The following is a 12,100-nucleotide window of genomic DNA, read 5'->3' as shown; positions in this document are numbered from 1 at the left end:
GTGTTATTTCATAGTTTTGATGTCTTCACTATTATTCTACAATGTAGAAAATAGGAAAAATAAAGAAAACCTCTTGAATGAGTAGGTGTTCTAAAACCTTTGACCGGTAGTGTACATTTGGAAGAAATTCTAAACACCTGTTTTTGCTTTGTCATTATGGGGTATTGTGTGTAGATTGATGAGGGGGAAAAAACAATTTAATCAATTTTAGAATAAGCCTGTAACGTAACAAAATGTGGAGAAAGTCAAGGGGTCTGAATACTTTCTGAATACGCTGTATACAAAACATTAGAAACACCTGCTCTTTCCATGACAGACTGACCAGGTGAATCCAGGTGTAAGTTATCATCCCTTATTGATGTCACTTGTTAAATCCACTTCAATCAGTGTAGATGAAGGGGAGGAGAGGTTATGTTGATTGTGTGTTTGTGCCATCAGAGGGTGACTGGGCAAGACAAAATATTTAATTGCTTTTGAACAGGGTATGGTAATAGGTGCCAGGTGCACCGGTTTGTGTCAAGAACTGCAACACTGCTGGGTTTTTCACGCTCAACAGTTTCCTCTGTGTATCAAGAATGGTCCACCACCCAAAGGACATCCAGCCAACTTGACACAACTGTGGGAAGCATTGGCGTCAACATGGGCCAGCATCCCTGTGGAACTATTTGACACCTTGTAGTCCATGCCCTGACGAATTGAGGCTGTTCTGAGGGCAAAAGGGGGCGCAACTCAATATTAGGACAGTGATCCTAATGTTTTGTAGACTCAGTGTACAATCTTCACTAATAGAGGGTAATAGCCACAATAGTGTAGTAATTTCTACAGCCAGATCTTCTAAAGGCCATAAAGCTACTCAGGGCTTTTTGTATGTTAAGCTTTGCCTGTGTTGGGATAAATGAATATGAATCCAACTGAAACCGAATTCAAAGAAAGAATAGCAGTCAGAGCTGGAGAAATCTCCTGCTTTGTAATCAGCATGTACACATCCTGTGTGCTTTGGTGGGTCCCTGAGTAAAACGGCCCTATACAATATTTAGCCTATCCCCCAGAATGTACTTTAATCTCTCTTTGCTAGATTACTACAACAATGCACCTTACAGGCTTGAGTTGTGTTGGGAATACCAGCTAAGAGCTGAATATAGCCAGCATCTCGCTTTGATAAAAATGTACTTCACTCTGCTGCCTGTAATTCAACGAACATGCAATGATGGGGATTATTTTGAACGGACAATCACCTTTTAGTGATTAAGTCTGGTCTGTGGTGTACCAGTGAGTTTCCACTGTGTTTTTCCAGACGTGGCCTGTAGCTCAGATGCTGTCGGCCCCATGTAGTGGTGGGGCATGGTGTCACGCTGTGATGGTTCGATCTGGAGATTGATTTCGGTGTTTTTGTTTTAATGGCTATAAAAAAGTCTCTGACCAACAGAAAATTGTTTATGGCTGATATTTGACTGACTATCCTATACATTTTCTTCAACTTTGGATGTACCCTATGTTGAAACTTTTAATTGTTGAGATGAATGCCTGCGGCTTACAGCATACGTTATGCAGAGCAGCCTACATCAGACTATTCAAAGTCTTAAACCATGTCAAACCAGACCTTGTAGATACTGCAGTAGCTACTAGGGCAATAGTCTTCTTGACTTTGGTTTGAGGTTATTTTGGCACCTTAATTTCCATTACAGGTCCCCTGATAGCTTTTCCCTGATAAACTATAGACTTGTTTGATCAGTCTTTTCTCCTCTTCTATACCACTTTCTCCCTTCTGTTCTATCATCAGAAGTGAACAGCATAGTGACCACTGGTTTTACCTTGAGGAGAAAACGTCAACAATGTTATCAACTAATGACTACTGGTACAATTGAAATTAACTGGAAATGATTTGTTTCCCTCTGTAGCGCACAAACCGGATACCAAAGGACATTCACGTGGAGCCGGAGAAGTTTGCGGCGGATCTGATCAGCAGGCTGGAGGGGGTGCTGAGGGAGAGGGAGGCCCAGGAGAAACTGGAGGAGCGGCTGAAGAGAGTCAGATTGGTACGTTGTTGTCCACAGAAATACCACCCTGCTGTATGTATGATCCCTCTCCCTGGTGGGGCACTATGCTACTCTATATGTCCCCACCATCCTCTTAACAACCACTTACCATGTTCTCTATAGCTGGTCACTGTTTGTCTGTCTATCAGAAGGTACACTGTATTATCCATTGTTTGAGTAATGAGGGAAAGGATTGATTCATTAAAAGGGAAACAGACATTATGCCGTTATGAATCATTTATAGAAGTCTAGCTCTGGCCTATCAGGGATCCATCCCACTGTATCCTGGATCCCTTTGTCTCTGGCATCAGATGGAACACCTGCAGACAGCCTGAGCTACTTGTGAGCCTGGCGCACTGTAATGACTTTGTTTGAAGTCAGTTGGAGCGTGAAGAAATGCCTGCGCTCACCGCAAATGGAATCTCTTTCAGTACACAGAGCCAGGTCTTAAGTCTCAAGGCAGATATTTTATGTAGTTTGGCCCCTCCGTAAGAGGAACCACCATCATGGAACGGTAGGTTTCTCTTTAGTAAGGCAAGCAGGAGAGTGACAAATAGTGACTCTATTAACTGATATTCTTACCTTAATCAAATATAAGATAGTTCCCCCCCCCCAATTCCTCTCCTCTCTTACCTGGTTTTCATCCACAGACTTACACCCTGATCTCACAGAATGTGGCCTCAATCCAATGTTGAATGGTTGAGAGGTCACATCCGGTCTAGGCATACTCCCTCAGTAGTGTCTGAAAGGAACGAGTCAATATTGCAGGATAGCCTGTGGTATAATGGTGCTGTTGACTGATGAAATCATTTGTCTTCTTCATCTCTCCTCTAAATAATACAGAACCTTTAGGATCAATGCATTGGTGCCACTGAGAGATAAATAACTTAATAGGCATTTTTCTCTTTACTTTTCAAAGCTCTGAATATTGGCCCACCTAATGTATAATTTACATGTTCAATGGCAGCAGTACGTTCCAATTCCCTGAGGTGAGAGTGAGTGAGAGAGACGAAGTACATCACATTCATTAGTAGATGCCTTTCAGCAGGATGGGCTCAGCAGGTCTGGATCTGGCCTCATTTTGAACAGGGTAACAGAGTGCAGAGCAATGGCCTGCACAGCTGCTCTGAGCCAGAGACCGAGAGCCAGGCCAATATCTGCACACGCCAGCCAGACCCTCATCAGAAAGTCCTTAGCTCCCGCCCAGGAATCCGTTACCTGGAGTGAGCATCAAAGCCTCCACCACATAAATTGCCCACTGTGATTTGCCAATGATTCCCATGTTGAAATGCCATCAAAGGTGTGTGGGAAGGTTGAGGTGGTGAGGAGCCAATGGGGGCTGATGTCATTTAGTTAGAGGAATGGACGACTGGGTCCACACATCCTTAGCCATTCAGTTAGTTGCAGAGACGGAGACAGACCTGGTGAAATAATGGCACAATGGTATGCACAGTTGCTCCATGTCATACAGTTAGTTGCTGTGGCTGACTGCAACTTTGTCTAGGAACTAGAACATAGCAGGATTGTAGCTTGAAATATATAGAGCTATTTAATTGTAGTAAAAATCAAAGGTCTATTGCGAGCTAAGGTTATGCTGGCTGACTGATGTAGAGAGAAATAGCTTTACACCACAGAGGAAGAACATTCCCTCTAGCAGAGCAGTGATAATGCCGCGGCATGTGTTAACACATGGTTTTGTGGAATTGTGCCATCTGCTGGTATGACTGATTGGAACAAATAGCCTTTGCCTTTTGAAATGACTTTAACAGTTGTTCTTTCGCAATGTGGTGAGTTGGGACCCCCTTTCTTTCTTTGGGAAATGACCAGACACTAAAGCTCATACATGTGGGTTGTAATTGAGATTTGTCTCAATGTACAGCACAAATTAATGTGTGGGATATATTTGTATATTATATAATGATGTGATATGTCAACTTGAAGTATTGCTGTTGAGTAGAGTAGCAACCATTTTCAGTATATTTAATGATCATTTATTTTTCTTTCTGAAAGGAGGAAGAGGGTGATGATGCAGACATCTCCACAGCCACCTCGTTCTCCAGTCACAGACTGCCCCCTGGTGCCCACCCACAGCACTACAACAACCCCCGCTACTCTGACATCGGCTACAACGGCCTGGTGCTGCGACCTGATGCCCACGAGGAGAACCCCGAGAGCATCCTGGATGACCACGTCCAGCGAGTCATGAAGACCCCCGGCTGCCAGTCCCCGGGCACCGGCCGCCACACCCCCAAATCCCGCTCACCCGACGGCTTCCCTGCAGGTGGCAAGGTGCCCGGACCTGGGATGCCACTGCCCACAGGCCCGGGCAAACACCCAGCTCGGCTGGGGCCCAAGGGGGAGGCTGCCAGCCACCAATACCACCACAAACACGTGCACCACATCCACCACCCTGCCGGAGGGAAGCCCAAAGAGCAGGTGGAGGCTGAGGCGACCATCAGGGTCAATGGTAACTTCCCCTGGGGGATGGAGCAGCACCACTACGGGTCCAAGTCTCGTAACTATGCTGACGGCATGGGCCCCAGCCCGATGGACCCTATGGGATACAGGTATGCACAAAAACACACAGCCTCTTCATGTCTCTTTGAATTTTGTTTTTCGTTCTTCCATTTAAAAAAATGTCTCAGATCTTTTTTGTTTTACTTGCCATTAACGTAGTTGTCCTTTTTTCATTAAATTCCTGTAGTAGCAAAGGTAGCACGCTATCGAAGAGGCCGTTTAAGAAGGGTGAGGAGGTGCGAACCATTGAGGTGCCCGTGCCTCCAGAGGACGTAGAGAGGAACCAGAAGATCCTCCAGTGGATGATGGAGGGAGAGGCAGTCCGCAACAAGAAGAGCCCCTATGGGTGAGTTACAGCTTATGGGTGACCGCTAGCCGTCTTTCCCACTTAAGGAATCAGTAACGTACGACCACAGAGATGCAAGTCAATTTAATTAACTCTGATCCGTATTATGGTGGTTTGTGTACATTTGGGTCAAACAATGACAATGATTTTGTCTCTGTCTCTCAGGAGCACCACAGGGTCCAAGAAGACCCTGTCGAGCCACGAGGTGTCGCGGCCCAGCTCTGTGGAGCGTCCTGGGGCAGTGCATCCTTGGGTCAGCGCCCAGCTGCGGAACAATGTGCAGCCCTCGCACCCCTTCATCCAGGACCCCACCATGCCCCCCAACCCAGCCCCCAACCCACTCACTCAGCTGGAGGAGGCTAGGAGGAGACTGGAGGAGGAGAAGAAGAAGACTGGGACCTTACAGACCAAGCAGAGGTGAGTCGGCTTTACCTGGGGAGGAAGGGAGATGTCTCTGTCAAAGCATGGTTCTTCATGTTATGTCTATCCATCCATTGTATTGTTATAGTGATAGTGGCAGCCATGTGACTGAATCACCAAACTCATCCTTTTGATACTACAGGAAAAAACAATAACGTTGTTATCGAAAAGTAATGTTGGTGCTAAAACAGCAAATGTTGGGGTGAGCTGAAGCATGACAGGGTCTCAGAAGACTTCTAAAGAATTAAACATTCGTAACTTTTGTAAACTTTTCTCATTGATCAAACCCCCTTTTTAGTAGCATGATGCACTGAACTTTTTTTGCTTCTTCATTGCACATCTGTGCATGATCACTGGTGTGTGTATCCTGGTTGGTATGGCCCTGTGGCCGGTCAGTGTCTAACTCCCAGGGTTGTTGGGTCCTTCAGGTATGTGATGGAAGTGATCCAGCGGGGGCGTGCTGCCGCCAGGCCCGCCCTGTTCCCACCGCTCAGCGTGGTGCCTGCCGTCTCCGACACGGAGCTCTCCGAGTCCGAGTACGTCCAGTCTGGTTTACCCCAGTAGCCCTTAACACCCACCCCACCTCGGCCCCCATCCCAACCCCCATCCCATTGGTCACAGCAGCACCCCACCTCACCACCACCTCCCATGTCTATCACCAGCAGCATCCAGACCCGACTGCTCTGTACCTGTATCTGCACAGCCAAACAGAGGCCTAGACTCCATAGAGATTAGTAGAGGCATATACTGTATGTCTGCCTTCTATGAGTAATCAATAATGTTTGATTACTGGCACTAATACTTGTATCCCCATAATCTAGTAGTAGTTTCCTGTACAATAGCATCTGTGTGTAGTTTAGTTTTTTGAAATGAAAATTCATATTTGATCTGATTTGCTTGTGTATGGCTGGGGATTAGAATAATCAGTCTCACCTCGTCAGCCATTTCTTAGAGTCAGACAGTAATCCATAGCTGCAGGGTGAGGGCTAAGACAGTGGATGACAGTGAGAATGATCATACCTCTAGCTTCACACTGGTAAGCAGAGGGGATGAGTAATTAGAATGATATTAAGTGGAGGGAGATGGGAAAGATGGAACTGGAGGACGGGGGGGGAGGTGGCAGGAGGCAGCAGCTAGGGAGAGGTGTACTGTAAGCTGCGTGGGGCGAGAACAGAGAGCAGAGCTTTGATGTTCTCTGTGTGAAGCTGCAGTCTGTTTGATGTCCTGTGGCTTCTTCCTCAGATGGACAGTTTAAAGATGTAGGGGGACAGGATAGCTGCAGTAAGGACCAGATGAAAGCCTGGCTATCCTGGCAAAGCCCCTGGGCCTCTACCACCCCATCCTATCACTGGGCCTATACCACCCCACCTCACCCCACACCATCAAACCCAACATCAGGCCCGGGGGCATGCAGTTGGAAAACGACTTACTGTAGTAACCTTCTCCCTGCTGGTAGCATTTGGGCATAACACCTCTTCCTCACAATCCCATGTAGACTGAGCATTTCCTTGCTGGAACAACATTACCTCCATGAACTCTGATTGATAAATTAATACTTTCTCTGGACAAGCTTCTTTGGGCAATATTACCTATACCTGAAGTGCTCAATTTGATAGCATTTTAGAGGAAACCCAATGCTGTGAAGTCACACATTACAAGTGGCTCATGAAGTATTCAAATCATGAAACTGATTCTTTGAATTTGTGTGTCAAACATATTTAGCCTTTATAGGTTATCTCCTTTTTGGCGGACCTCTGGAAATCAAACTAAGGCCCCCATTAGGGGTCCCACGGCCCCCTGGTTGATTTATGCTTAGCCACCTAAACAGTCATTCGCTGCATTGCAACTCTGGTGGCAACAACCAACATGTAGAAGTTGTAAAGAAGGAGTATAAGTGACTTGATCTGATTTTCTTACATCAGATTCTGACTGAGAGGAAATTATACCTCTGGATGTCTGAATTGTCTTTCCCACTCTTACTCTGTCAAATGATCAGAGCTTGCAGTTGGAGTTCTGCTGAGATATTTGAAACATCTCATGCAAAAGATGAAAGGAAGCCTTGACTTGACCCATTTAATGAGCTTCTTGCTTGTTTGCAGACATAAAGCGACGAAGAAGCCTGCGTGTGAGAACATAACAGTGGCCTACTACTTCTGTGGGGAGCCCATCCCGTACAGGACGTCGGTCAAAGGTCGCATGGTCATGCTGGGCCAGTTTAAAGAGCTGCTGACTAAGAAAGGAAGCTACAGGTGAGGTCACTACTCTACTTGGTGAGGCACAGGAAAGTAGATTTACAGGATGATGTTATGAAACGTTTTAGTCTATTAAACTCTGAAGTCCTTGAAATTGAATATCACGTTTTTGTTGTGTTTATGGTAATGTGTAAAATGATGAACCACATTCCAAAGTAAATTTTTCGTATTATGTAAATTTGGTGCATAATAAATCAAGCTTTTTCAATGGACTTGAACTAACAACCAACTGTTCTCTATCCAACCGACTCTAGGTATTATTTCAAGAAGGTAAGCGATGAGTTTGACTGTGGGGTGGTGTTCGAAGAGGTACGCGAAGATGATGCAATCCTGCCCATCTTTGAGGAGAAGATCATTGGGAAAGTGGAAAAGATTGATTGACGTGGAGAGGAAGGAGATGTTCACAAAGTCGGCCTGCGATGGAGCTATTGATGGATGAGCTGTTCGCCTGAGAGAGACCGAGAGAACGTGTTTGATTAGAGGGAAGATTGGCAGGGGAGAAAAGGTACGGAGTAAGTCGCTACAGGAGGGAACGGATGAAAGGAGGAGAAGAGGAGGAGAAGACTGCATAGTGGACACTGTGGGAGACACTCATGACTCCAAGGCTTTCATATCTGCTCAGTGCCACTGCATTGTGCAGACAGAGTAGGAACGCATTGGACTAAAAAAGCAAAAACATTCTCTCCTTCAGTGTCTTTCTAACTGAGTGTAATGTAATGTAGCATTGTACAATTTGACTAGAAGAAAAATACTATGAATCTGCTTACTAAAGCAGCATATTATTTTTTATATGACGTATCAGAAGGTATCCTTTCTAATGTAACCAAGCTTGTCATTTTTATATGTGTTGGTACCAGATGTGTACAGATTGTCTGTTTAAAACATAACGATAAAGTTTTATATTATCTATTTAAATATTTTAAAAAGCGGACGTTTTAATCCTATTAAAGCAGTGGCACTGTTCCAGTTCGACGAGATCCAAGTGTTTTGATAGGGCTGTTTTTCAAGTATTGTAGGAACTATTATACAACCCCATGTTCTACCAAGTGCTTTTTACAGTAACACTCAACCTTGCCAGTCCTCTAAAGTTAAGTGGCATTGAGTTGTCATGCTGCACTTATCACTGTATTATGCGTTAGTGTCAGTGGAGCAAAATGAAAGCCTTCTTGAGGATGCCCTTAACTGATTCCGCCTTTTGTGTTTTTCAGTTAGAAAAGGGACTCCCTAGCAGTAGCTCAATCTGTGTACTATGTACTGTACTCTGAGGTCTCTTAACTTGCCCCGTAGTGTACGTATGTATGCACATTAAATACATTATTATACCCATACCTGCAGACATCTGCCAATCCACTATGTTCAATACCTTTTCGATTTTGCTACAGTTATGTCTTTATTGTAGCAGATCAGTGCAGAAATAACATATTTGATCAGAGATAATCACAACCAGGTGAGTACATGCTACTGACGTTTCAAATTCACATTCTATTTACAGTCTAGAGCTTTTGTAGGCATTTAAGATCAGAGTCCATAGTAGAAGTCTCCTGAAGGTTCATACATGGGTGTCTGTGTAGAGAAAGGGTCTATATGCAGAAGTGTGTCACAAGTAACTACTGAGTTCAATAGAGCATTGATCATCTAATTGGTGTGTGCGTGCATGCATACAGAAAGGCTTCTGACCCCATGGTTTCACTCTGGCCACTGGACAATGAAAGGACATAATATATGTTTACCTAGTTAATGTATCACAAATATAGCTGAATAATGACTTGTAGCCTTTCATAGCTCAATAGAGCTAAATTTGGTGCCTGGTAGAAATTGTCTCTAGAAATAACTTTAGTATAAAATGATCTTCCTTTTGAATGGTCACAATACACCAAAGAGAACAGTAGAAGTGCGTTGTCCCCTTTTCTCTGTTTATTTACCCTCATTCACATGGGTACTCTTCTTGATTATTCTCCAAATCCTTGTGTTAAAGTGGAATTCTCTTGCACATAATGTTCTAGGGCAGGGCTCTCCAACTCTGTTTCTGGAGAGCTAGCCTCCTGTAGGTTTTCGCTCCAACCCCAGCTGTAACTAACCTGATTCAGCTCATCAACCAGCTAATTATTAGAATCAGGTGCGCTAGATTAGGGTTGGAGGGAAAACCATGCCGGACGGTAGCTGTCCAGGAACAGGGTTGGAGAGCCCTGTTCTAGGGAATTGTGCTGGGGACAGTGCAAGGTGAAATGTGCTAACCGTTGTGTTTGTGATTAGGATGGTAAGGACAAGTAGATACGGACCTTTTAATCAGAGTGCTGTTGTGCTGTATAAACACCACATATAAGAGGAAGATATCCTTTTCTGAGATGCTGTTTTTGTATTTATTTAGATGGATATTTTTTAAAGAATCTGTATAAAGTTAACAAATGTAGTGGAGAACCCTCTATTGCTCCTGTTAAAAGATTTGAATAACCATATTTTATGTTTTTATAACGAGAGGTATTTACTCCACGATCTTTGACAATATTGGTACTCAATCATCATCTGTCACACTACAATGTATAATTTGTCTCTCTGTTATAATTTCCATTAGATGATTAGATGGTCACTGTCTGTATGTATTACCAATGGAGGGCAGTGATTCTTACTGTGAAAGCCCCGAAGTGAACGTCCCCCACTTATGATCAATGAAATGTATATAACAACGATCACAGAGTGCCTTTATTGTCGTCCTCATGACATCCGCTATGTGATTCTCAAGTATTACCAGGGCCTAGCTTTATGTTTGTATTTAGCGTCTTACAAAGGATGTTCTGTTCAAGTGTTTCCTATGTCACATCTCACTTTGGATACAACTTTTCTATGTAAATATGTACAAATGTACGTGTCATCAACCAGCAATTCAATACCCTGGACCTGCTTCTTTGTGCTGAGTTGTGCGGTTATCATTTAAAGGTACTTGAACAATAAATACATGTAATAAACCTGAACTTATGCATTACTTGTAGTCATTAAAATGTGTTAACTGTTTACTACTGATTTATAAACTATAAACTGACAACACTTTATGAAATATGTAAAAATTCCTATTTAAGTATACTTTACTATGTACAACTGACTAAGTATCCCTCTTTCCCTTTTTACACACAAAGTCGATGTAGCAATAAATGAAAAATCTGCAGTGTTTTAATGGCACAGCCTCAACTGAAGATGGCAGTCTTGACCTGCTGACAATGTGAGCAGTGCTTGAAGTGGGCTGGTTCTCACCTGTACGGTATCTGCACCTCAAGTGTTCTACTTCTTGACTACCGGGAACCTCTTATAGAAAATTGGCTCTAAGATTTGACACCTAAATACCTAAAATTAGTACTGTAAAAAATTGCAGTCCACATCAAGCAGAGTGAGAGAAACAATTCCTAGTGTAAGGAGTAGATTCTCACACCTGGCTGAGATGACAGCAGCTACAGACAAATCCTTTGATTATATGGTTCTGGTGGTGAACTTTGGAGAGTGTGGTTGTTGTCTGAATAACTGTTCAGATTTCCAGATTGAGAGGATTAATTGGAACATTGCTACAGCATCACATTTTGAGAATCAGAATCAAACTCTTGATTGACTCTTGTTGTGGATTGTATTAGAACAGCTTTCCTTTTTCATGAGTTTGTAGTGTTTATCAAGTTTAATTACAAAGGAAGATGTTGCAGTTAAAAATCATTAAGAGTCTATTGACCGTGCGTCAATCTAAGTAACAACATAAAAAAATCCCCATCAAAATCCGTCAGTTTAAGCTGGAGATATCAGTTTGCGTGGGCTGCGTCTCAATCCACTGCATCTGCCTGTCTGCCTTCCGCATCTGCTGTGTTTGTCAGACCATGAGACATCACGAAAAACGTCTGTAGCGTCCAAACGGTTTGGCCGACAAACTATGACCCCCACAAGTGTCACGAGACTTGTCTGAAGGTAACCCATACAAATGAATGGAAGTATGGAGGTAGTTTTGTGCCCCAAAAATATGGGGTTAAATATGTTTTTTTAAATGTAAAATATTTCCTGAGCTTTCTTATATCTCCTAGATATAGGACAGACACAACTTTATTCCTTATGATTTATTTTGTATTGTATTTTTTGCCATTTATGATGGTGTCATTCAATGCGTTTCTATGGGCTATAGTATATTCTTTGGGGGGGATACCTTAAGGGGTCCTAAAATTGCAAATCAAATAGCTAAATGATCCATTGTATGACCATGTTAGCGTAGTACCCCAACGGCTTAGACTTTTAGAGGTTAAATTGGCCCATTACAAGCTACATCAGGAATAGCTGCATACACAGACACAAGTCAGATGTGAGTGATTACATTTAAAGCTGTTATAGATGTGTAATGAATGATAAAATTGATTGATTCACTTACGAATCAGACTTTGATGCAGACTTACGAAGGGATAATGTTGTGATAAGAGTCAGATTCAAGTATTTTTTAAGATGGTTTGTATGTGAATACATTTTATTAAGTTAAGATGGTTTGTGGAAATACTTGACATTTGTGTAAA

The 12,100-nt window shown here is 43.2% G+C and overlaps 1 protein-coding gene across 3 annotated transcripts in view; it reads left to right on the top strand.

Moving 5' to 3' along the window:
• The window catches only part of LOC311104307 (axin-1-like), a 28,655-nt gene extending 18,115 nt beyond the window's left edge, over positions 1-10,540 (top strand). For all 3 annotated transcript variants that reach the window (XM_084146120.1, XM_084146118.1, XM_084146119.1), the window contains exons 5-10: positions 1,899-2,036; positions 4,047-4,603; positions 4,741-4,899; positions 5,065-5,316; positions 7,419-7,568; positions 7,826-10,540. In XM_084146120.1, coding sequence (XP_084002246.1) covers positions 1,899-2,036; positions 4,047-4,603; positions 4,741-4,899; positions 5,065-5,316; positions 7,419-7,568; positions 7,826-7,952 — 1,383 coding nt within the window. In that variant the 3' untranslated portion in view covers positions 7,953-10,540. The remainder of the gene's footprint in view (positions 1-1,898; positions 2,037-4,046; positions 4,604-4,740; positions 4,900-5,064; positions 5,317-7,418; positions 7,569-7,825) is intronic.
• The last annotated feature ends 1,560 nt before the right edge of the window (positions 10,541-12,100 follow it).

This window comes from Coregonus lavaretus (assembly GCF_964263955.1).
Source record: "Coregonus lavaretus genome assembly, chromosome: 28".
NCBI lineage: Eukaryota > Metazoa > Chordata > Actinopteri > Salmoniformes > Salmonidae > Coregonus > Coregonus lavaretus.
Note: the sequence above shows the minus strand (reverse complement) of the source record. Positions and strands in the feature narration are given on the sequence as shown.